The 25,112-nt window shown below is 43.8% G+C and overlaps 1 protein-coding gene across 1 annotated transcript in view; it reads left to right on the top strand.

Moving 5' to 3' along the window:
* The first annotated feature begins 7,890 nt into the window (after positions 1-7,890).
* The window catches only part of LOC109387002 (solute carrier family 12 member 8), a 58,255-nt gene continuing 41,033 nt past the window's right edge, over positions 7,891-25,112 (top strand). The window contains exons 1-4 of the mRNA XM_019650672.1: positions 7,891-7,977; positions 9,601-9,688; positions 16,769-16,915; positions 24,273-24,918. Coding sequence (XP_019506217.1) covers positions 7,895-7,977; positions 9,601-9,688; positions 16,769-16,915; positions 24,273-24,918 — 964 coding nt within the window. The 5' untranslated portion in view covers positions 7,891-7,894. The remainder of the gene's footprint in view (positions 7,978-9,600; positions 9,689-16,768; positions 16,916-24,272; positions 24,919-25,112) is intronic.

The following is a 25,112-nucleotide window of genomic DNA, read 5'->3' on the forward strand; positions in this document are numbered from 1 at the left end:
TTTTGTTTTTGAGATGTATAAGGGATCAGTTTTCCTCCTGGCCATCCATGTCTATTGTCAGATGAGACATTAGAGCCAGAGCAGCAAGCCCAAGCCCCCTGTTATCCGGTGCCACCCACCCAAACTGTAGGCATAATGTCAATGCCCAGGAGGCTATGGATGGTGCTGGAGGTTTAGCCTCATAAGCCTAACTGGTAAAGTGAAAGCCAACACCATCTTACTTAGAAGTACTCAAGCTGAGACAAGACAGATATGCTAAAAGGCCGTAGGACTAGGGTGGAAGACCAAGTCAGAAAGCGTAAACCTATGAAGGGAGCTGTTTACCTAAGTCACATGGTAGCAAAGGTGTGGACCATAGCATCATCCCGATACGGGGAGAAATGTGGTATTGTGTAAAGTGAGAGCTGCTTCTTGGAACTGGCAGTGTGAGACCTGCGAGGAGGGGAAATGCCCTCTACCAGGCACAGATGAGTAATTCGGAAGTGGTGACAGAAGTAGCTGTGGGTAAACCAGTGCATGGTGCCAATTATTACTGAGAAGCTCAGCCTTCTCATGGGGGAGGTAGCCCTAAATTAATCATGCCGCAACTCTGCTTTAAAAAGGGAAATCCAATGAAAGCATGGGTGTTAGAAATGGAGAGACTGTAGGACGTAGTGGAAAGAACACTGACTTGAGATCAGGAAACTTGCAGGTCAGTGCTGGGCCTGCTAACAATTAGGTAAAAAACTTGGGCAAAGTCGCTTCTCCTGTTTGGGCCTCAGTTTCCTCATCTGAGGAAATAAAAGGTTGGCGTTGATCTTAACGCTGTTCAGCTTTAAGAATCATTGATTCCAAATAGCTGTTTTAAAGTCTTTTAGAAACCCTGCCAGGAAAAGTGTAAAGATAGTAATTACAAAATGGATGCTTAGTGTTTCCCAAACTGTGTTCCATGGAACACTAATAATGAATAAAGTGTTTTATTTTTTTTTTTAAGCGTTACATTGTCAAAGTAAGTTTTGGGAAACCCTGTGTGCTACATTTCTCTTCTTAGAAATTGACACTGAAAATTAGCATGTTACAGGCACTCATAAGTCCAATAGTAAGAACCTCTGTAATCTTTTTAAAAAATGTAATATTTGTAAAAACATCTGGACACTAATGCTCTGGGAAATGGTATCTGTTCTACGACAGCCACCCTAAATCTAGCTCTAATATTAACGATAACATTTTAAAATTGCACCAGAGGCAGAAAGAAAGCAAACTAGAGAATCTTTATAATGTATGACAAGCATGGGCAAAACTACTAAATCAAAAGAATTTTTCTAGATCTAACTGGCAAGTAAGACATTTATAATTCACCAGAACTGGAGAACACCTGCTCAAGAATCGTGTGGTCATACAAGGGCAAAACTCCGGAAGCAGCAGCCACGAAGTGCAAGCCAATCTAACAAGTGTAACAGATCCCCCATGTTACCCCAGCAGGAGTCACCCACAGAGGCTTCCTGTCAGGAGGTGCAGGTGGCTCCCATTCCCTTGTCTCTGGTGCTTCGGATCTGTGGTACTGACTACCTACTTTCTGGCTTCTCTGTTTTGTCTCAAAAGCCAACTTCCCAGCTATCTGGGTCTGGCCCATTCCTGAGGGTGGCCTGTGTCGGTGTCAGTCCTGTCTCCTCCCACTGACCAGGATTCCAGAGCACTCCATACCTGGCCAGCTAGGAGGTCCTATAATCAAAGGCGGGGTCATTGGCTGTGTAAGGGATTGTGAGAAAAAAGAAAAGGATGTTTGTGATGAACACAGAAACTGTTTGGAAGCAGGAAGCAATTAGGATTAAGCAATCATTTTCCTAGACAGAAGTGTATATTACAGCAGTGGAGTTCTCGGAGATCTTCATTCACTAACTTTTGTACATAATCTGAAGGAAGGTACAACATGACGTTTCAAAGGAGAGGAGGTACTAAAATGGCAAAGAATAAATAGCAGCGGGTCACCTTACAGAGCTGAATAATGGGCATAAACTTGCCAGGGCTTGGGGGCAGCATGAGGCCATTGCAATGGGAAGCAATGTGGGCAGGCAGGTGAGGCACCAGCACACCTGGTGATAGGTGGGACCTTGGCAGAGGATCAGACTTGGGGAGGTCTAGTAAGGGAATGAAGTTAGTGGGGCCTGGGGGTCAGGTAAACATGGAGATCTGGCCAGGGGTACCCTTGGCACCAGATTGTTCTGGCAGCAAGTAATGGGGCCCTGGCCCTTGAGGAGAGCCTCAGTGACAGACCTGGTCCCTGGGGCACTGCTAAGAGTCAGGCGGGTCCTGGGGAATGCCTTTTTTGATGCAAATAAGACCTGCACATGATAAAAAATGAAATAGTATGGAGGTGCTTGTGATATAAAGCAATAGCATCCCACCCCACTCCTTACCATTCCAAATATTCCTCCATAGGGGCAACCACTTTTAATCATTTTTTAGTACTTTGGGAGCTAACTGTATTACCAAGCCATATACCCATACCTATAAGTTGATTAATCAAATCATACATAATCTATTGACTCTATGCTAAGAAGTAGGGGAGTTTAGCTTACTTACATGTTCCTCCATCCACTTCCCAGTTTTTGATAATTATATTTTAATTTTTAGTTTTCTTTGGTTACCTGTATCACTCTAAATAGTATATTTAAATCTCTGTTATTTTATCAGTTCTAGGCTACATCCTTTCACTGGGAAATTGAGATTCTATGTTGTGTTTTAAGATTAATGTATTAGAGCCGTATTTATTTTATGTGTAAAATATTTTTTTTACAAGGAATGCTTTAGTTATCTCAAGGGACTCTTTAATTTTAAGTGAATCTCCATAATCCTTTTACATTTGCATTTTAGAGCAATATCAGGGCTATAACAGCTTGGTTATTAGCAGGTGAGTAGGCAAAATCCCATGAAAACTGTAGTTTACAATTTTAAGTGAACGAACACAGTTTCTGTCTCTCACACACATACACACATACTCAGAGCTATTAAAAATTATTTTTTGTCTTAAGGTTAAAAGTCAACAGTCTGTAGCTTTAAAGACAAGCTGTTCAATATTCTTGGAAATTTATATTCTTAGCAAACACTTAGAAATTCCCCTTTATGATGACAAGATATAGAATAAGTATAGAGTTAACTTAAAATGTATCCAAACTGGTATATAAACATTTTCTAGACTTTTCCTTATCTACTTAACAAATTTAATGGTTAGCTCTCCTTTCAGATTTTCTTACTAAACCGATTGAAGCTTGTTAACATTTAAGCCAGTTCCGAGTGAAGATCATGGGACTTACATTTTGTTTTCCGCACTACAGCAACAAAAATATTAGTGTTTTTTCCCTTCTTTCTACTTCATCTCCCTCTTTTTACTTCCTAATATTGGTTAGCTATAGCTTTACTTTTACTTCACCAAGCTAGATAATATTTGTATCCTATTTTGTAGCTATAGCTATGTCCTCTGTACTCTGTCTTTTGGTCAATTATTAGAAGTTAAATAACAATACACATATACACTATTAGGACTATGTAGCTGTTGTTCATTGAAGAGCAAAGTAGTAGGCTAGGATTCTATTTCTTTTGCTGTGATTATGATGTGGTCCTTGTGTCACTTAGGGGAGAATTGTGCCTAATATCATGGCCAAATGGGTCAATATTCTTAAATTTCATTAGTGGTTTAAAATCATGTCACATTTTAATTTGCTTCATATTTAGACCTTGATTTTCTTGTTCTCTTATCCTGGCGTTTTAATATCCCTTTTTCTCTTAAGATTTTTATTGGACAATTGGGGGAAGGGGAACAGACAAGTTGCTGTCCTTTTGTTCTTCAGTCTAGTTGTGGACGACCTTGCTTCACTGGCCCAAGTTGGCACCATCATTGTGCTCTTCCCAGGCTAGGCAGATCAGTCGCCGGCTTCTGGACGGCCGCTCACGGCGGCTGCTGGCCACTCACGCTGGCTGCTGGCTACACTCGGTAGCCCATGGCAACCCACTGCAGCAGGGGCTGCAGCCTATGCCATCGCCAGAGACTCATGGCAGCCCAGCTCCAGGTTGAGCTGTTGTTCAGCATCTTAGCTGTGGAGGGCAGTGTCACTGGCCCTCATATGTGGGATCCGAACCGGGGCCCTCTGGCATCCCAAGCCAGCTCTTAACCAATGCGCCACTTGGCCGGCCCCCTTTTTTTTCTTTTTGCCATAATACGCAGTCAGCATATCCTTAAAATCATTCAGTGTGTTAATCATACTGCCCATTGTGTTGACTTCAGTTCCTTTCCAGAGGCATCCCCCGTGGGACCTCCATCCTTCAGCTCCAATTCCTGATGTTTTCTCTGCTGTACCACTGTTATTCTGGGATTTATTCCATTTCTGAGTTATCACCACTGTTTTCTGAATCTCATGTTTTCCTCCTTTATGGTTTACATCCTCATTTTGCTGGAGTACATGCGTTAGTATCTTCCTCAGATATGATGAGGAATGGCATGTGAGAGGTAAATTTTCTGAGCCCTTGTTTGCTTAACTTTACTTTCACTTAGTTGGTAATCTGCCTAAAATTCTAATTTCAAAATAACTTTTCCTCAGAATTTTAAAATCAGTGCTCCATTGTTTTCTAGCATTCAGTGTTGCTGATGAGAAGTCTGTTGCTAGTCTAATTTTTGTTCCTTTGTAAGTGTTCAGTTTTTAATCTTTGGAAATATTTAGTATTTCTCCTGAAATTACACAATGATGCATTTATGTGTATAGAGGGATTTTGTATTGTTGTTGCTGTTGTTGTTGTTCTTTGTGGTGTCTACTTTATGAAATATTTCAGCCTGAAGACTTGTGTCTTTTTCAGTTTGGAGACATTTACCAGTTATTTTCTGTTGTTTTCTCTAGTCTCTCTTTCTGGATCTCCTATTAGTTGGATGTTGTACCTCCAAGATTTCTCCTGTATTCTATTCTTTGCTCAAATTTTCTACCCCTTTATCTTCTATTCTAAATTCTGGGATATTTACTTAACTTTATCTTTTAGATGTTTATTGCATTTTTAATTTTAATGATCGTGTTTTTAATTTCCATAAGGTTTTTCTTGTTCTAGAATTATTGTTTGGTTTTCATGACACCTTTCTTTATAGATAGAATATTTTTCTTGGATGTGTCTGGAACTACTAGTGCTTACTTCAAAATTCTCTTCTGTGTCCTGATTTACATGTTTCTTCCAGCCCAGGTTGTTCTATATTTATATGCATGTATCTGTGTGTTTGTTGCTGGTTTTCATCACATACTTGGCAATCTTTAGATGCTGGTGTGGATTCCCTGCTGTAGTATATGTAGGTCTGTTTTCCTGATAGGACTCTCCCTTCGTGTGAAAGCTGACTGCAGCATGTTTTTGAGAATGGCTGGTTCTGAGGAGGACTTCATTTGGGGTGCAAACATCCACACTCACAGCCCTGGTTTTCCTTGGACAGTTTATTCAAATCCTTTAGAAAATTATTCCAAGGCTTTCTTTTCCTTCTCTTTCGCTCTGTATTATTTTCTGCTTTTTCTGTGTGCCAGACATTTGTGGAAACCTTTCATCTACTTAAGACTCCCCCTCCCAATCTGAATTGTTTATAGGCATGTATCCATTTTTTCCCTTTATTACCCTTTTAATAGGATCTTAGAAGGGAGGGGAATAAGAAGAAAGAAAATGTGCCTACCATGCCATTTTAAGAAAAAGTCCTTTAAAAATTATTTTTCTGTCATTTCAAAATGATCACTGTAACAAATTGAGATATATAGACAAGTGTTTTTTTTCATCACCCAGAAATATCATTGCGAACAATTTAAAACACATTCTAGTTCCTTTTTCCTATTTCTATGCACCTATTTATGCTTTTTTTAAATATAACAAGGGGATTATACCGTATGTTCTGTTTTCTAATATGCCTCAGAAAATGAAACAATAGCTTTTAAATATCTTTCCATGTCACAGTATATCCCTGACAATTGGAGACCTGGTATTTATTGAAAGATGTATCATCACTTATTTAGTCAGTCTACTATTTTTACATATTAGGTTGTTTTTAATTTTCACTATTATAAACAAGCATTCATGAGGTGTGATCGAAAAATACGGTGAATGTTTAATTTTTTAAAAATTATTACAATAAAAGACATATTGCCATTAGTCCCCCCTCAGAATACTCCCCCTTGCTTCAAACACACTTATCCCATCGTTCTTGCCACTTTCTGAAGCAGTTCTGGAAGTCCTCTATCGTGAGTGTCTTTATCCTCCATCATGACAACGCTCCATGTCACATATTGCTTCTGGTATGGCAATTTCTGGCAAATAAAAACATTATTCCACCTTATTCACTGGATCTGGCACTGTGTGACTTCTGGCTCTTCCCCAAAGTCAAAATGACCATAAAAGGAACATTTTGAATTAATGCAGCACATCGAGGCAGCCACGACAGCGCAACTAAAGATACTCAAGAAAGACAACTTCCAGAACTGCTTCAAAAAGTGGCAAGAATGACAGGATAAGTGTGTTCAAAGCGAGGGGGAGTATTTCGAAGGGGATTAATGGCAGTGTGTCTTTTACTGCAATAATTTTTTTAAAAATTTAAACATTCACCATATTGTTTGATCACACCTCATGTAAACACTTTTGGCTAAATCTTTACTCTTATCCGTTGACTATTAAGATAAAATCCCAGTAGTGGATTTGCTGGGTCAAAGTATATGCAGGTCCCAGTCTTGGTCCAACATTCAGGGTACTCTTTGAAACAGCCCCACTTGAACTTTCTGGCCCTAAACCTTCACTTTACTCTACTTTACTTGAGCTTCCTTAAGCACTAGAGCAGAGGCAGTAAGAGCATAATTTTCAGAGTCAGACAGACCAGGGTTGAATCATGACTTTTGCCACTTACTAAGTGTGTGCCCTTAGGCTACTTTAATTAACCTCTTTGAGAACTAGTTTCCTTTTCTATTAAATGGGGGAAATAATTTTACTCTTGTGAAGATTAAACAAAGTAAAAAAGAGCACACGCAGAGCACTTGGCACAGGCCTGTCAGGTGAAAGTTTCATAAATCTGTAATGATGGGGTCAGACCCACTTCTCCTCCTAAGCCTATGTAAATCTTCCTTCAAGGCCACATTTGAGAGATGCACCCACTCTCTATGAGGCTTTCCTAACCGGGGCTGGTCGAGCTCTTGTGGGCTGGACCTGCATTTGATGTGCAGAACACATGCTTGTTGCCTCTCTCTCTCTCTCTCTCTCTCTCTCTCTCTCTGGGCAGAGGTGACATCCTGTCCTCACCATCCTGCACTGTGCTGTCTCTCCCCATTATCACTAATTACCTTTCATGAGTGTTCTTGGTGAATAGCAGTGATGACGTGACTCAGTGTTGGCAGCATCAGGATTGTTCTTTGGAATTTGTTTAGGGCCCTTTGGCAGCTCAGGAGCTTTGAATGTGGTCTCTGGCTCTGACTGTTGGGTGGGACCTTCCCCAAGGACACCAGAACCCCACTGTAGTCAGTGGGCAGCAGAGGCAATGAACTCTGCTGAGCAGGCAGCAGTGGGTGGTTTGCTGAGGCTGAGCCTCCCTAGGGTGTTGACTGGTGGAAGGCAGAGCTCATTATGCAGCCTCGGGACCTTTGTGCAGCCTGCCAGATGCCTCCGTTGCCCTCATTACTTTGCACTGGGCCATAAGATGCTTTTGGGCTTTCCTCCCCAGCATCATCCAACCCACAAAGGTCCCTTTCATGCCTGTGGATGCCTCTCCAGTTGTCAGGGGAGATTGAGAAGCGTGGTTTGCAGAGCTACAGATGGGAGGGCTTGCCGTGGGATAGCTTCCAGGAGGGGACCCCGAGGAGGGGAAGGTGATTTGTGGAGCACCCTGCTCACCCCTTTTCCATCTGGATGTCTTTCAGGAGTCATGGCCGGCTTCAACATGGGGGGTGACCTCAGGAAGCCCGCTGCCAGCATCCCCCTGGGCTCGCTAGCAGCTGTTGGCATCTCGTAAGTTCCCCTCAGTGGCAATCAGCTGGAGAGGGAGAGAAAACTCCAGGCTGAAGAGGGGATTGCCCCCTTTGTTCTGAGAATGCCCCAACTGTGACCAATCTATTGCATATTCCAATCCTCCTTTTAACATTCAGCCAGCTGGAAAATTCAAGTCTGGTGGGTTCAGACCGTTGCCCTTTCATAGCCCCTGCCTGGGAATACAAGGAAAAGGGTTACTAATACAGATCGAATCCTTTCTTTCCATTCTCCTGCCTCCTGCCCCTCCCCTTCCCCACCCCCATTTTGAATTTGGGGATTTTTTTAACCATTGAGTTTCCAGGATCACTGGAGGGAGCATAAAGGGGTTTACGATCAGACAGATTAGAATTTGCATCTCAGCTCTGCCGCTGATCGGCTGCGTGACTTTGGGCCATTATCTTAGCTCTCTGAGCCTCCTGTTTCTTTTCTGTAAAATGGGACAATGAGCATACGTAGGCCCTGTAGGTTGTGGAGGAGATACCCTGTGGAAAGGCACACAGTAGGAACTCAGAAACTGGTCCTCCTTCCGCTAGCTAGCCTCCTCTCACTACTCCAAAGATGTCAGGCTTCCTGGGTTTTAGATCACATGGTGTCACCCACACAAGCAGACTAGGTGGCCTTGGGTCTGCTTCTGACCTCCTAGAATCCCCTGTTTTTCTTTCTGTACCACGAGAAAAAGTTTCTCTGCCTTCTTTGGGTGGGTGTCTCTTCCTTCACTGGGCAGTTTCTCTGCCTTCATTGGGTATTATTAAAATATAATAAAATATATTTTATTAAATATAATATTTTATATTTAATACAAATATTAATATATTTAAAACTATATATTAATTTAAAATATATATTTTAAAAATTAATATATGTATTTCACAAATGCTGAATTTGCTCTTAGCTTACTGTCATGGCGCCATTGCTCGTCACCAGCCACCCAGCATCAGTCTATTTTGTGCTAAGAAACTGAAGCCAACAGAGGGTTGGGAGTTAGGAAGGAAAGGAAAGAAAGAACCCCGCCTTATTTGTGGTCATAGCTAGGCGGTCCCAGGAGGAACCTTTGGCCCGTCCTCTCGCTGCCCAGATGGGAATGAGGCCACAAGGATCATGGGACTTGTTCAAGGTCATAGGGCATCTGGGGGCAGAGCCAGGTCGCTGCAGGCCGTTTCACACTTGGCTTGGCTCTCTATCATCTGAGAGTCAAAGAACAGCAGGACTTAGAGGCCTGAAGGATCGCCCACTTGTTCTTCCTATGGAATGAAGGGGTGAGAACTGCCAGTCAACCCTGGCCTGAATCCTGGCAAGCTGGAGGCCAGCTAGGCCTCTCCCTCCCCCACTTCCAACACCCTTTGTGTGTTTTTCTTCTTTACTGTAAAAAAGGGACAAGACAATAAAACTTTCCTTTTGATAAGAAATATGCTAAGGAGAAATCGTACAGAAAAGTGACCCCCGCCCTCAGACAAACTAGGGAGGTTCATGACTAGCCTTTCTCTTCCCTTTGAGGAAGTTCCCTGTGGGAACCTGAAGGTGGAGTGGGGTGCGTTGGGGTGGGGTTGGCCAAGGTGGGGGCGTGGAGGGGGGAACTCTGCTCTGCTCTTGGGTGTTTTGTAGGTGGTTTCTGTACATCGTCTTTGTCTTCCTGCTTGGCGCCATCTGCACCCGCGAGGCCCTTCGCTATGACTTCCTGATAGCTGAAAAGGTGGGTGAGTCCTGCATTGACCCAAGTGCTCTGTGTGCTGGGTCATTTATTTGTTCCCATAGATAAATGGCTGCCTGCCTCTTGCAGCCCTGCCTGGGAATCCATATAATCTTGGGCTCAGAATGGAAGGGTTGGGGGCAAAAACATGGGAAAGGTACAGGTTCTTCTTAAGGATCCCTAGAAAAAGGTAACAACACCTGGAAAGGCACATGCACCCAGGTGACTAAATAGTAGACAAAAAATCAGGACAAAAACAGAATCTTTTCACCTGAAATCCCCAGCTCAACCAGCCCTTCATTTTTGCCAATAGCCTCACCTTCCACTAGGAGCAGAGTGTGCTGCTCACAAGCAGGTAAGGAGACTGATGGACAGACAGGAGGGTAGCAAGGTGGAGGGAGATGGAGGAAGCCCATTGCCAGGGTGAGAACCCGGGGAGGCAGGTAGGGGGCCCCCTTGTCTTCTGAGGACCCTGATCTCTGGGCTCTCCGCACAGTGTGGGCCGGTAGATGTGGCTGTAACATCTGTGTTTCTATCACTGTACCTCCTGCCCTGAGAAGATTAGCAAATTCCTCGCGTTCCACAGCTGCCCCTTAGCAGGCGGGAGGTCGTGTGACGGTCAAGAACACTCGTCTGGCATCCTTGGAACCCAGGAGAATAAGATTTCCAGACACTTTTTGGAAAATCCTCCCAAACTCCTCCCTTCCCTTAAGTTGGAGGGAAAGTGAACACTGAGATTCCATCATTTATCAGAGAACTGTGGAAGATTAGAGAAGCTTTCTCACTCAGTTAACTCCTGAGTATCACTGTTCAGATTTCAGGAGAAAGTACCCTTTTCTCTTGGTGTGAGACTTTGCAAAGCAGCCTTGCTGATCTTCTTGGGGGGAGGGGGCCACTGCTTTGGGGCAACCTGGGGCAGGAAGCTCTAACGGACTTCTTAGAGCTCCATTTGGGCTTGTTTAACACGCTAGCACAGTTTATTTTTAAGCCAGGTAGCCGCTGCCATGAAGGTACTGTTTGTTTTCAGGGGTCTTGACCTTACTACCATGAAGGCAGGTTTCGAAAGGGGGAGCAGTTCCGGGAGTGAGAGCACTGACACCCACCTTCTAGGGCCCAAGGTCTTAGACCCCCAGTGAGCAAGGTTTGCTCTCAGGGAAGAAATCTATGGCCCTCATTTATGCCTCCGTGCTGGCTTTCATCTTGAGTTTCATCCCCCAGGGGCCTTTTCTCTAATTGTGGAATGAAAAGCTTGGCCGCCTGAGAGGAATTGAAGGCCTCGGGGAGCAGCAGATCCTTTGACCGTGGGGAACTGCTATCTGCGGCTTGCCAGTGGCTAGCTAGCTGCCTGCCTTGAAGGCTGGTTCCTTTCTAATGGATTCCCTCATAGCGGTCTTTCAACCATCAGAGACTGATCTGGGTGGAAGGAGGCACATTGTCCTTTGGGCTGGGGCTCCCCCCCCGCCCCCCGCTTTGCATGGAAGCTAAGAATGGGTATGTGGGAGGGCAGGCAGCCTGTATGCAAGGAAGGTCACAGCAGCACAAGAGTGAAAACATCTCCATGGGCAGCACGGCAAGCCTGTGTGGGTGGACATTCCACCATGAATATTCTAGTAGACACATGCACGGGGGAAGCTTGCTGGGAATGCCACCTGTCCCAGACCGTGAAACAGGTAGGCATGTACGTAACTGGTTGGGGGCACGTGCTAAACCATGCCTGGCAGTCATATGTGGGAATGTCATTATGCACACACAAGGATGAGAGGTGGAGAGTTAGTTTTGGGAGAGAATGAGAGACTGTTTCCTGGATTAAGAGTGGTAAAGCTTATAAAGAAAGTAAAGATACTGTTCTTGGTTCTCGGTAGCAAACAGGCTGGTGCAGCAAGTAACCAACCAGGGCAACTCCAAAAGAGCAGCGCCCTGCTGTGCTGCCCCCATGTCCCCCTCCACGGTGGGGACCACACAGGATTTCCCCCCCAAGGCCTCAAACCTCAGCTTTACTCCTTTCCTGTTCTCTGGCATCCCTCCTTGGGGCTGACTGGGTTGCAGTAGCAGAAACTCTAATCAGGCAGTAAGTTGGGCCACAAACAATGTTATTGACAGTAATCCGGAGAATGGGAGGGTGCGACGGATAAAGGTTGGGAGGTATAAGGGCACGGTCCAATGTGGTCACAGGACACAACCTGCCACCTTGATGTGTTTGGCTTCATGTTGTAGCTATGACCTTCGCTCTGAGCCCGCCCATCTCTGAGCTCTCCTAGCCCTGAGGAAGGAAGGCCTCTTCGGTCTGGTCTGTGTGCCCTTTCGGGCACAGACTAGGCCCGGGCTCCAGCCTACTCCTCTTGGCACTGGTTCTCACAGACCTCCTCCATGCACCTCGCTCCCTTTCTCTTGAGCGGGCTCTGCCAGAACAGTTATCTTCACTGGCTGCCGGCTGTGTTGGATTCCTTTCCCCTGACCTGCAGCGGGGCAGTTCATCTGTTCTTTTCTGGGTTTCCTGCAGCTTCTCTGAGGTATTTCTAATTATTTGGCTTCCCAGCCCATAGTTTGTCTAAGTATTTTCTTTCTTGCTTTATGTCCCTACCCCACAGAAACTTTTTCCTGGCTCTCAGATGTCAGTCTCAGTGATGTTATGCTTTCTAAAAAATCTTGAGTGCATTGTGGTGGCTCTAAGGTAATCAATGTAAAAGATGATACCTAATTGTACATAGTAGGTGCTTCTTAAATTTTTACTCTCTACACCCTCCTTATGGGGATATCCTAACAGATAGGACATATTTTAGGAAGAGGCACATTTTCTTTGTCCTGCAAATGCATCATGTTTAGCTGAATAAGAAAAGCTAAAAAGTCAATCCCAATTTTATTCAGTCATACAAGAAGGAGTTGTATAAATAGCAAGTATTAGTAAGGGTAAAATTAAATAGATTAAATTATTATTTCGGAATAAACTCGTATACAGTGGCTTTTACACGACAAAAAGACCAAGCCCTTTAGGAGCCCTGAGGCTTGCTAACTAGCAAAGTAAGAACAGATTAAGTAAGAAAACTACCCCCCAAAACATCTTTGTTACAAATGGGATACATCCCGCAGAGTAAACTCCTATCATTCTTGGCTGTGACAGACATGGTTTCACATGTTCGCAAGCTGTCCATGGGAAGATGGGGTGGGGCCGGGCTCGTGGTTGGTGAGGGAGCCTAGCCAGCTGCTCAGCATACGCCTCCCCCACTCAGCTGGACTGTCCTCTGCTGTCCCTCATGGACACCGCTCTGCCCCTCAGAAAGGAAACTGACTTGATTCCCTTATGGAAAATGGCTATTCAGCGTGAGGGAAAACGTGACTGAAAGTTGAGATGTTCGTCAGTTTGTGGAGTGAGGATATTACTAGAAAAGTCAGGTCTCTGGAAATATGATGTGAGAGAAAACTAGGGGGCTACTGAGACATTGCCACATTAATGAAGTTTGGGGTTGTAAGGGTTTCAGGATGTACTCTGTAGTAATGTCAAGGGGCCACAGAAATTAGACAAGGCAGAATGAGCACCTTACAAAGGACTTCAAACTCAATCCTTCAAGAGAAGGGAGCTGTCAGTGGATGGGTGGGACCGAAGGTCAGATGGGCGCTGGGATCAAATACCAACAGCAGAGAGATATAATTAATGATTTTCTTCAGTAGTTACTGTAAAAGGAAATTAGGGTAACTCACACCCCAGACACTATTTTGGAAAGATAGGGAGCTTTATGTGATGGCTTGAACAGGTAGCTGTATGACAGAAGGGCACTCTTTTGTTGTTGTTGTTGATGTTGTTGGAGAACACCTACTCAAATAAAGTCTCACTTTTACCTGCACTGGCACAGTCAGCAAGTTTACAGTTCCGTATGAATAGAGAAAATGGTTAACTTCTTCAAGGGTGGGAAGCAAAGCTGTGTAGTCTACTACCTTGCCTGTAAAGTCTTGCCCTGTGCCTAGCACTGTGCCAGGTGTATGACCTGTCCTCAGAAAATGCTCCTGGACAGATGGATGGATGGATGGCAGGTAGAAAGAAAGAGACATTAGTCAGGTGGGAAAGAGATAGAGTGGAATTTTTATAATTTATCTGGACTTTAGGACCAACAACATTTCATTTATTTTTCAGAAAATTAACTGAATAACAAGTAGTTTTATATAAAAGATTGGCAAGTGAACAGACCATTGTAAGCACAATTGACAACCTGGAAATAAATAAGTCACAATACCTGGACAGTCCCCCCTCTGACCTCAGCCCAAGGGTTCTGCAGGGACCCCAGGGTGTGTTGTAGGAAGGCTGGTCACGGCTGGACATCACCGTATCTTAACCTCCTGGTGCCAGAGACTCATCAAGTTCCTGAGGTCAGTCCCAATTCCAGCAAGACATCAAATTAGAAGGGCAGTTTTATTCCCACCATGAGTAAATAGATAGGCTTTAAATGAAAAAAAATATTTTAAACACAAATATATATATATATATAAACTATATATATATATATAAACTATATATATATATATAAACTATATATATATAACCTTTTGGATGAGAAGCAGTGACATTTCTGCTAGGAGATGCCATGCCTGACTGATCTGGAGACGTCTCCGACGGGAGGATACGGTGGAGACAATGCGCTGTGCCCGGTGGTCCTCCATCCACCCTGTTGCACATTAGCATCACCTGGGGTGCTTTTGAAAGCCAGGTGATCCTTACGTGTAGCCAGAATGGAGAACTACTGAATTAGAGTCTCATAGAGCTTCTGATAAAGTTTTTCCAGACTCTGTTAGGTGCAGTAGGGAGGGGGCAAGATGCATGAGACACGGATATGCTCCTAAGGAGCGTGTGGTGTACTGGCAAGAGAAGCCAGGAGCGTAATTAACTGCACCATGGAGTTATAATAAAACGTCCCAAGGTAGAAGATAAGAAAATGCCCTCAGAGCACACAAAATGATGGGAGATGTAGATGACATTAATTTCTTCTTGTAATGAAATGGTAAGTAAGTAAAAGGTGAAGGAGGGACAAACACAGGAAACCTGTGACGTTGAAGCAACCGGGGAGATTGACAAGGGATAAGATGAAGTAACGCGTTTAGGGAAAAGTAATCCGCACTGAATTAAGGACAAGGGAGGCTGTGTAGTGGACCTTAGTCATTGCCATCAAACCTCTGGTCTCCCTGACTTTTAGGGGTTATTCTACCTATGTGTAGTCTTGAAGGGAGCCAGTCCCATTTAATATTACAGAAGCCCAGAATGACCAGACCCTGGCTTGCCTGTCCCTTTGTGGCCCTGGTAGGGCATGTGACCTGGGTCAGGCCTATGGGATGCTCTGGATATAATGAATGAGGCAGGTATAAAGGGACGGTGAGAATTCATCCATAGGGCAGCAGGGCGCGGGCAGCATCATGGCTACCCCATTCCTGTTCATGCGCCGAGGTGGGCCTCCAGGCTCGGGTCTGGTCCTTTCTTGGTCTTTCAGCCTCCTGATGATTCTGGGAACCGCCAGTGTCCTACAAATATATTTTTAAAACACATATTTCTAATCAAGAGCCCTCACTGATGCAGGTTTCTGGTGATTGTTTATGAACCAGGAAAGAAGTCTAGCCAGGGGCTGGTGTTCTGTGTTGCTAGGTCGCACTGACATGGTGCATTGTAAACAAGGAAGCGAAAAAATGGGGTCACGAGAGTCTTCGTGGAGAAGGAGTAGGTGACAAAACTGAAAATTAAATCTAACCCATCTTCATAGTTGGATGAATGAGCACTTGGAATACGTAGTTCCGGCAACTGTGCCTAAAGTAAAGTAAAATGAAGAAGGGCACCTCAAATAATCACGAAAACAGAGACTTCCCTGTGAGTACAGATAAGGTCCAGCTCAGGAGAGTGAAGTGGACTCACAGTAGACAGACAGCCTGTGACACAGCTGCATGGCCAGCAGTACTCATCTTTTGCAAGTAGACACCAAGCAGAACAACTGTGCCCTCTCTTATACTATCTGTTGGTGCCTTGTGAGCCCTATAAGTCATGGATCTCAATCATTCATTCATTCACTCATTCACTCATTCATTCATTCAGCATTTATACTTCTGTGTTGGCACCAAGTATACTAGGATAAAGAAGACAGGAGCCCTGTGGAAATGAAACCAGCAGACAAGACGTTGAGGTCCTGCAGGGCCCGAGGTTACAGCCACTGTTGTGAGGGTGTTGCGTGTGGATGGCCTCCTGGAGGAGAGGAGTTTGTGCTGAGCCTGGAAGCACAACTGGGAGTTGAACACAGACAATGAGTAGATGAGGGTTGTGGACAGAGGGCTCCAGCAGGCAGAGAAATCATGCTGATTTCTCTGACAAAGACTGAGTGTGCAGGGTGCAGGGCTCGGAAGGGCCTCATATGTCAGGGCAGTGGGGAGCCACTGATATTTTTGCAGGAGGGGCATTATGATCAGATTTGTGTTTAGAGAGGTCACTCTGGCAGAGGCTTGGACGATGATTCAGTGTGGGCAGAGCTTAGAGGCAGGAGGCCAGTTAGCGTTGTCATTGGTCAGTGGTTCTTTTTTTGTGTTTTAGCTGAGCCATCCTGCCACCTGTTGGCAGCTCAGCGGCACCTCAGCTTGGGCCGGGAATCGAACTGGCGACCCTGTTGCTCAGAGCTTGCACTCTTGAGCGAGCTCATAACCAACTGAGCCACTCGGCCGGCCCTCGGCCAGTGGCTCTTAAAGCGCAGTCCTCAGACCTTCAGCATCAGCATTACCTGGGGACTTGTTGGAGACCCAAACTCTTGGGTCCCACCCCAGTCCCACTGAGTCAGAAACTCTGAGGTAGAACCCAGAAATCTGTGTTTGAACAAGCCTTCTCGATGAGTTTGATGCACACTCAATTTGAGAACCTCTGTGTAGTCCATACAAGATGTGATGGTGGGCCAAACTGAAATGGTGGCAGTGAGAACGAAGGGGGATGGGGCTGATGTTGGAAATATGTCCAAGAAGTTGTCTGGAGGACTGGTGATGAGATGGGGTGCAGCCTGATGGGTACCAGGGGAACAAAAAGGGACAGAAGCAGATTCTGGCACTGAGTAATGACACTGCTTCCTCACACAGGTGTCCCTGGTGGGCTTCCTGTTCCTGTTGGGCTTATACATCTCATCCCTGGCCTCCTGTATGGGGGGCCTCTATGGAGCCCCCCGGATCCTACAGTGCATCGCCCAGGAGAAAGTGATTCCCACACTGGCCTGTCTAGGACAGGGGGTGAGTAACCGTTTTTCTTTTTTTTTTTCGAGAAATGTACATTTTGCAGTGAGCCTGATTGTTGGTCAATAAATTAAGTCTTTCTGATTAGAGCCACTGGTCAAGTTTCCAGGGCAGGGAGAAACAAAAATGCAGAGCTCATTTCTGTCACTCCTGTCCTCTGGCTGCCTTAGGCTGGGCCAGTTGGACAAAGCGTCAGTCAATGCCACAGTCCCCAGGACCCCATAGCACTGGGTTAGCTAACTGTTACAGTAGCATCTTGGACCCTGTGTGGCAGGGAAAAGGAGTGCCACTTCCTTTAATAACAATAAATTCAGGATGCTCCAAGGTGAACATAGAAGAAAGAATCTCTTGGTGAGGCGGGTGCTGGACCTTGTGGCTCTAACTCTGACCTCAAGCTCACCTTCCCTTTGGGGTTGCTTTATGATAATTTCCCACACCTTTTTCCTCTGGGCTCCCTGTTAATCATCATGGCCCAAACCCTTACTGATACAGTGTAGCTTGTTTGAGCCATGGAACAATCAAAGGAGACATTCCTAAAATGGAGGGGATAAGAGAAAAATAGAGAGCACCCCACTTCCCAAGAATGTAGTTTGCAAGTTCATTTCTGTCTTGGAGCACCACGGAGGCCCTCTCCAAACCCCTTCCTGTTCCCAGCTCCCCCCTCAGTTAGGGCCACATAGTTGCAAGTCATTTTTCATTCCTGCTTTTACCTTTCTCCACGTCTTACCCATCAGCCAGTGTAGGCTCGGTAGGAGCACTGACCACCACCTCTGTACTTTCCATGTAGTATATGCCTTTTACTTTATTTTAATTTCAGTTATTTTTATTACGTGATATATGCACAAGGTTCAAAACTAAAAGTAATATAAAAGGTATTACACTGAGAATTTTTGCTCCTAGCATGAGTCTCTTTTTTAATCTCTTTCCCCACCAACACCCATGCTACAGCCATAGTTTGCGTTAGTTTTTATGAATCCTTCTCTCTTCTATTTTTAAACAAAGATAGTGTTCTACATACATTGTTCTACACCTTGCTTTTCTTCATTTTATATAGCTTAGAAATCTATCCTTTTATATGGATGTAGAGACAATTTTCTTGTTCTTTTCCCAACATATGGATAGACGTACATAGTTGGTTTAACCAATCCCCTATGGATTGACACTTGTGTTGCTTCCAGTAAACAGAGCTACAAATAATGTGTGCGCGTGTGTAATTTTGTACATGTGTACATATATCCATAGGGTAAATTTTCATGAGTGGATTTGCTGGGTCAAAGGGTGAATGCATTTTTAATATTAGTAGATATTGCTAAAACACTTTGCATGGGATTTATATCATTTCGTACTTCTACCAGTAATATATGAGGGTTCCTGTTTCCCCACAGCCAGCACCACTCTTAGACTCAGGCCAAAAGCCCCTGCTTTATTGGACTCTGCTCTAGTCCTTGGTCCCTTCCTGTGTGGTCTGGGAAGGCAAGGGGGTGGGTGAGCTGTGAGCTGGAGGCTGTGCATGGCTATCCTCCATTGAGGAACTCTGAGGAGTGTGAGAATTCTAAACCAACCTTCCCCATTGCCCTGAAGATGTGTTTGCCAATACAGGAGGAAACAACACATTTGATTTAATGGTTTGTTAGGCTGGTTTGTAATTGTAAATAGCTAGACACGGGGTGCATGGACCGACACTTACACTTACCGTCTTCCCTCAGGCACCACAGCGGCAACAATGAGCCAGTCCATAGCTCGTTGTCAAATGTGAATTGTTGGCAATTGTATAGTGAGAAATGGCATCTTAGGATATTTGTGATTTGTAGTACTCTTATTATGAATGAAGTTGAACATCTTTTCCTCTCAGACTCATTTGGGTGTTTTTCTGTGATTGTTGGTCTTTTTCTTCTCAATTTCCTGCAGCTCCTTCTTTGTTAGGGAGATGGATTCTTTGCGATAGGTATTAAAGGTATTTTCTCTAGTTTGTCACACCTTTTAACTTTGAAACCCAAATCTTCTTTGCATGTGATTAAATTTTATTAGCACTTTTTTAATGGGGAAGAGAAGAAACTTTTTTTAAAAAACTGATATATGTTCAACATACAGAAAAGGACATAAAACCAATATGAACAGTTAAAAAAATAACTATGAAGTGTACATCCTTGCAACCTCCACCCAAGAACACAGCCAGCCCCCAGATGCCACCCCCAACACGCCCTGTCTGGTCAGAATCCCGTCCCTCTCACTGTGGAAGCCATTGTCCTGACTTCTGTGATAATAGTCCTTACTTCCTTTGTAGTTGCACTCAGGAGTTGGCAAACGTTTTCTGAAAAGGGCCAAATAGTAAATATTTTAGGCTTTGTGGGCAACTCTCTCATTGCAACTCAAAAGTAGTTACAGACAATACGTAATAGGATCAGTGTGGCTGTGTTCCAATAAAACTTGATTTATTGACACTGAAATTTGAATTTCATGCAATTTTCATGTGTCACAAAATATTACTCTTCCTTTGATTTTTTTCCCTCACCTGTTTAAAAATGTAAAACCGTTCTTAGTTCTTGGGCGTACATAAACAGATGGTGGCCAGATTGGGCCCAGGGGTTGTAGTTTGCTCCAGCTCCTGGTTTACTCCATATGCATCTCTAAACAGAGTAGTTTAATTTTGCCTGTTTTTAAACTTGATATAAATGTGGCATGCTTCTTTCACTCAATATTATGTTTATGAGATTCATCCATGTTTTTGCTTGCAGCAGCAGTTTGTTTATTATCATCCCTGTGTAGCATTTCCTCATTTGCTACAGTTTATCCATTTGGCTGTTGATGGGCACTGGAGTCATTCCAGTTCGGAACTGTTACAGGCAGTGCAGCAAACGCTCTTGTACCAGTAGACTGGTGCACATGTAGAGTTCTTCCAGACTATATGCTCATTAGTGCAATTGCTCAATTATAAGATGGATATTTCCACTTACTAGATAACATTCAAGTCTTTTTTCCCAGAGTAATTGTACTAATTTACACTCCTATCGGCAGTGGATAAGTGTCCTCATTTTTCTATGTTCTTGCCAATACTTAATATTATCAGACTTAATTTTTTGCCAGTCTGGTGGGTGTTTAATGGTATCTCTCTATGGCTTTAATTTGCATTTCCTTGATTACTTAATGAGGTTGGGCATCTTTAATATGTTTAGTAGGCATTCTTTTGCTCATTTTTTTTTTTTAGTGGATTGTCTTCTAATTATAGTGTAGTGATTTTTTTGTGTGTATTCTGCATTACCCTTTGTGAGGTATGTATGTCAGGTATATCTTTTCTCATTCTGTGACTTGTGTTTTTGTTTCTTTATGGTGTCTTTTGGCGAACAGAAGTTCTTTCTTTATTTTTATTATTATTAGTTTCAGGTGTACAAAACAATGCAATAGTTATCCTTTTCACCGCTCACAAAGTGACAGCCCTCCTCCCCCTATCCACTGCCCTCCACTCCAGATATCATACATATCTATTACAATTCCATTGACTCCATTCCCACACTATACTCCACATCCCATGACTATATATGTATTAAATTATAGTTGACATATAATATTATTCAACGGCAGCTTCAGATGTACAGTGCAGTGGTCAGGCCTCTACACCGTCCATGAAGTGGTCTCCCTAACAAGACATGAGACCATCTGGCCCCCCAAAAATATTTCCAACATTATTGATTATATTCTCCAAACTGTCTTTTCTATCCCTGAGGCAATATTGTAGTTACTAATTTATGTTGTCTCATCCCTTCCCTTTCTCCCTCATCCCTACCCCCTCTCAACTAGCAACCCTCAGTTTTTCCTCTGTGTCTCTGAGACTGTTTCTATTTACATTTCTCATTTATTCAATTTTTTAGATTCCACGTATAAGTGAGATCATATGGTATTTGTCTTTCTCTGACTGACTTATTTCACTTAGCATAATGTTCTCTAGGTCCATCTATATCGTTGCAAATGGTACGATTTCCTTCTTCTTTATAGCAGAGTAATACTCCATTGTATAAATGTACCACAGTTTCTTAATCCAGTCGTCTACCGATGGGCATTTCAATTGTTTCCAAGTCTTGGCTGTTGTAAATAGTGCTGCAGTGAACATAGGGGTGCATATATTTTTTCGAATTAGTGTTTTGGGTTTTTCTCGATAAATACCTAAGAGTGGAATTGCTGGGTAATACGGTAGTTCCATTTCCAGTTTTTTGAGATACCTCCATACTGATTTCCATAGTAGCTGCACCAGTCTGCAGTCCCACCAACAGTGCACCAGAGTTCCCTTTTCCCCACAACCTTGCCAGCATTTGTTGTTTGTTGATGTATTGATGATAGCCATTCTGACTGGGTAAGGGGGTATCTCATTGTGATTTTAATTTGCATTTCCCTAATGATTAGTGAGATTGAACAGTTTTTCATATGCCCATTGGCCATCTGCATGTCCTCTTTAGAGAAAGATCTCTTCATATCCTCTGCCCATTTTTTAATTGGGTTGTTTGTTTTTTTGGTGTTAAGTTGCATGTGTGTTTTATAAATTTTGGATATTAACCCCTTATCAGATATATCATTGACAAATATCTTCTCCCACTCAGTAGGCTTCTTTGTTGTTTTATTGACGGTTTACTTTGTTGTGAAAAAACTTTTAAGTTTGATGTAATCCCATATGTTCATTTTTTCTTTTACTTCTCTTACCTGCGGGGATGTATCAGTAAAAATATTGCTCAGGGTAACGTCTGCAAATTTACTCCCTATATTTTCTTCTAGGAGTTTTATGGTTTCAGGTCTTCTGTTTAAGTCTTTAATCCATTTTGAATTTGTTCTTGTATATGGCATAAGGAGGTGGTCCAGTTTCATTTTGTTGCATGTGTCAGTCCAATTTTCCCAGCACCATTTATTAAATAGACTATCTTTACCCCAATGTAAATTCTTGCTTCCATGATCGTAGGCTAACTGTCTGTATATGAATGGATTTATTTCTGGGCTCTCTATTCTGTTCCATTGATCTATGTGCCTGTTTTTATGCCAGTAGCATACTGTTTTGATTACTGTAGGCTTGTAGTATGTTTGATGTCTGGTAGCATGATACCCCCGACTTTGTTCTTATTTCTCAAGATTGCTGTGGCTATTCAGGGTCTTTTATGGTTCCATATACATTTTAGGATTATATTTTCTATTTCAAACCGAATTTCTTATTTGACTATTTTGTCAAGGCACCTTCATCAAAATCCAGGTCTGGATCGCTAGCATTTCCTTCAGCATAACTAAAACCCTGCTTTTAAGTTCTTGTTAGTTTTTGAGGATTTACTTTATTCTTTTTTTTTTTTTTTAAAGATTTTTATTGGGGAATTGGAACAGTGCTGGGGAATTGGGGGAAGGGGAACAGACAAGTTGCTGTCGTTTTGTTCTTCAGTCTAGTTGTGGAGGATGTTGCTTCACTGGCCCAAGTTGGCACCATCATTGCGCTCTTCTCTGGCGAGGCAGATCAGTCGCCGGCTTCTGGACGGCCGCTCACTGCGGCTGCTGGCCGCTCACGCTGGCTGCTGGCCACACACGGTAGCCCATGGCAACCCACTGCCACAGGGACTGCAGCCCACCCCGTCGCCGGCGACTCACGGCAGCCCAGCTCCAGGTTGAGCTGTTGTTCAGCATCCCAGCTGCGGAGGGCAGTGTCACTGGCCCTCACATGTGGGATCCGAACCGGGGCCCTCTGGCATCCCAAGCGAGTTCTTAACCATCGCGCCACTCGGCCGGCCCGAGGATTTACTTTATTTTTAATAGCTTTATTATTAGAGTATGCTGAACAGATGTAGCTGTACCAAAAACATAATTCTCAAAAAAAAAAAAGCCTATTACTTTTTTATTTTGTTGTTTTATTTTAGAATTTGACTCTGAAGTTCTCGGGGAGGTATTTCAGGTCAGTAGGGACTCTGATCCTTAGAGACTCAGGCTGGAGATGACGTTGCCGTCTTCATCCTGTGAGGGCTGTTCTCTATTCCAGCTGTTCTCTATTCTCAGAAAGGGGAACACACCTGGAGGAACACGTGGGAAGTTTACAGGTCAGATCTGGAGGTGGCTTATACACCTCCCCCTTATATCCAGGGTGCTGGCAGTAAAGAAGGTGGGAGCAGTGGTTAGATCCTGTGTATTTCCTGAGGGTAAGCTCTTACAATACATACTGATGGAGAATGAGAAAATAAGAAGAAGCATCAGGAATTTTGCTTGACTGAGCAAAATTTTCTGAGATGAAGAAGACTGCAGAAGGAGTAGATTTGAGGGGTGGGAGATTGGGGGATCAGCAGTTTGATTTTGGCTATATTAGGTTTGAGATCCTATTAGACATCAACTGGAAATGTTGAGTAGACAGCTGAATATTTAAGTTTGGATTTCAGAGTAATGTTTCAGGCTGGAGATTCAAATTTGGGAATTGAAAACATAAAGTGGGTATCTAAAACCATGAGCCTAGTTGAGATCCCCAGGAAGGGAGTATTGATAGAGGAGAGAAGGGGTCTGAGGATGGCTGGGCTGCTTTAAAGGTAGACTTCAGAGAGGCGGAGGAGCAGCAGCAGAGACAGAAGGAGCAGTCGGTGAGGAGGAAGACGAATCAAGAGAAGATAGGTGAAGAAAATCTTTCAAAAACCAGGGAGCGATCAGCTGAGTCAAATGTAGTTCTAAGGTTAAGGAAGACAAGGACTGAAAAGTGACTATTGATTTTGGCTCAAGAGCTATGTTGGTGACTGATGAATAGCTTCTGTGGAGTAACAGATTACATGGAGTTAGCACATACTTCCTACTGCTGTCCTCCTGTAGCGCACCATACCCACCTCCCTAATAACAGACGTGTGTAAACGTGTGTGTGTGAGCATGTGCGTGTGTGTATGTTTAGTATCAGAATTCTCGTGCCTCGGCCACCAGTGATTCTGCTGTTTGTCAGGGTCTGTCCCTCCCCTTAAGGTCATTTTCTCCACTGTAGCCTGGGAAGAATCAACTTTGCACTGCTTCTATTTCCAAAGCTAGTATTAAAACCCAATGAAAGATGAAAGAACTACTTGGAAAGTCCAAGTTCTAGTGTAATGCCCCATATTAATAATAGTTATTAATACAACCAATACCCATGGTGTGTTGTTATGAGCCTACTGTGTGACAGTGCCATGTTAAGCATTTGACATGTATTAGCTCTGATCCCACAATAATTCTATGAGTTGGATATTACTATCCCAGGTTTGTAGACTGACAATTACTAACACACCAAGAGTCACATGGGAGAAGTGGCTGAGCCAATGATGAGTTGTGTTTCTATCATACAATGTGATTTTCTTCTGAAATTTCATAGCCTTACGTGTTATTTTTGTTTCTGCAGAAAGGGCCAAATAAAACACCCGTAGCTGCCATCTGCCTGACCGGCTTGGTGACCATGGCCTTTGTCCTTGTGGGTCAGGTGAATGTTCTGGCCCCCATCGTCACCATCAACTTCATGCTGACATACATCATGGTGGATTACTCTTACTTCTCCCTGTCCATGGGTCCCTGCCGCCACCCCAAGGTGCCCGAGTCAGTGCACAGGGAGGGCCCGGGAGCTCTCCACTGCTCTGAGCACCTGCTCTTGGAGAAGGCTCCCAGCTATGGCTCTGAGGGCACTGCCCAAAGCCTCTCTGAGGGCACTCTGCTAGAATTCACCAAAGACGTGGATCAGCTCCTCCAGCTAACCAGGCAGCTTGAGAGTGGCCAGCCCAGGCGAGGAGAGAGTGACAAGATCCCAGAGAGTCAGAAGGGGAAATACAAGAAGGCCACCAAGCAAACCCTACAAGATAGCTTCCTCTTGGACTTCAAGTCCCCTGCTGCCTCCCCTACTGAAGGTCCTGACAGATTGCCCACTTCCTCCTGGAAGGGGCAGGAGTCCTACTGGGACAGGCAGTGTGCCAGGAGTGAAGGGGCTTGGCTTGGGGGAGCATGTGGAGATCCAATTGTCCCTGAGCTGAGGAACCAGCCTAGGCCAAGTGGAGAAGGTAAGTGCTTTGAAATCACACTGGGGCCTCGTATACTTGGGGTGAATACTGGTTGCCTTACGTACCCAGTTATCCCAACCCTCTTTCAAGTCTTTAGCTGGATCACTTTATAGCTGGGTTTAAAATCCTTGTTAATTTTGTTTGAAATTTATTTTAAAAGTTATATTGAGATGTCAGTTGAATTTGTAATTCTA

The sequence above is a fragment of the Hipposideros armiger genome, unplaced genomic scaffold (genome assembly GCF_001890085.2).
Source record: "Hipposideros armiger isolate ML-2016 unplaced genomic scaffold, ASM189008v1 scaffold_8, whole genome shotgun sequence".
NCBI classification, from domain to species: Eukaryota; Metazoa; Chordata; class Mammalia; order Chiroptera; family Hipposideridae; genus Hipposideros; species Hipposideros armiger.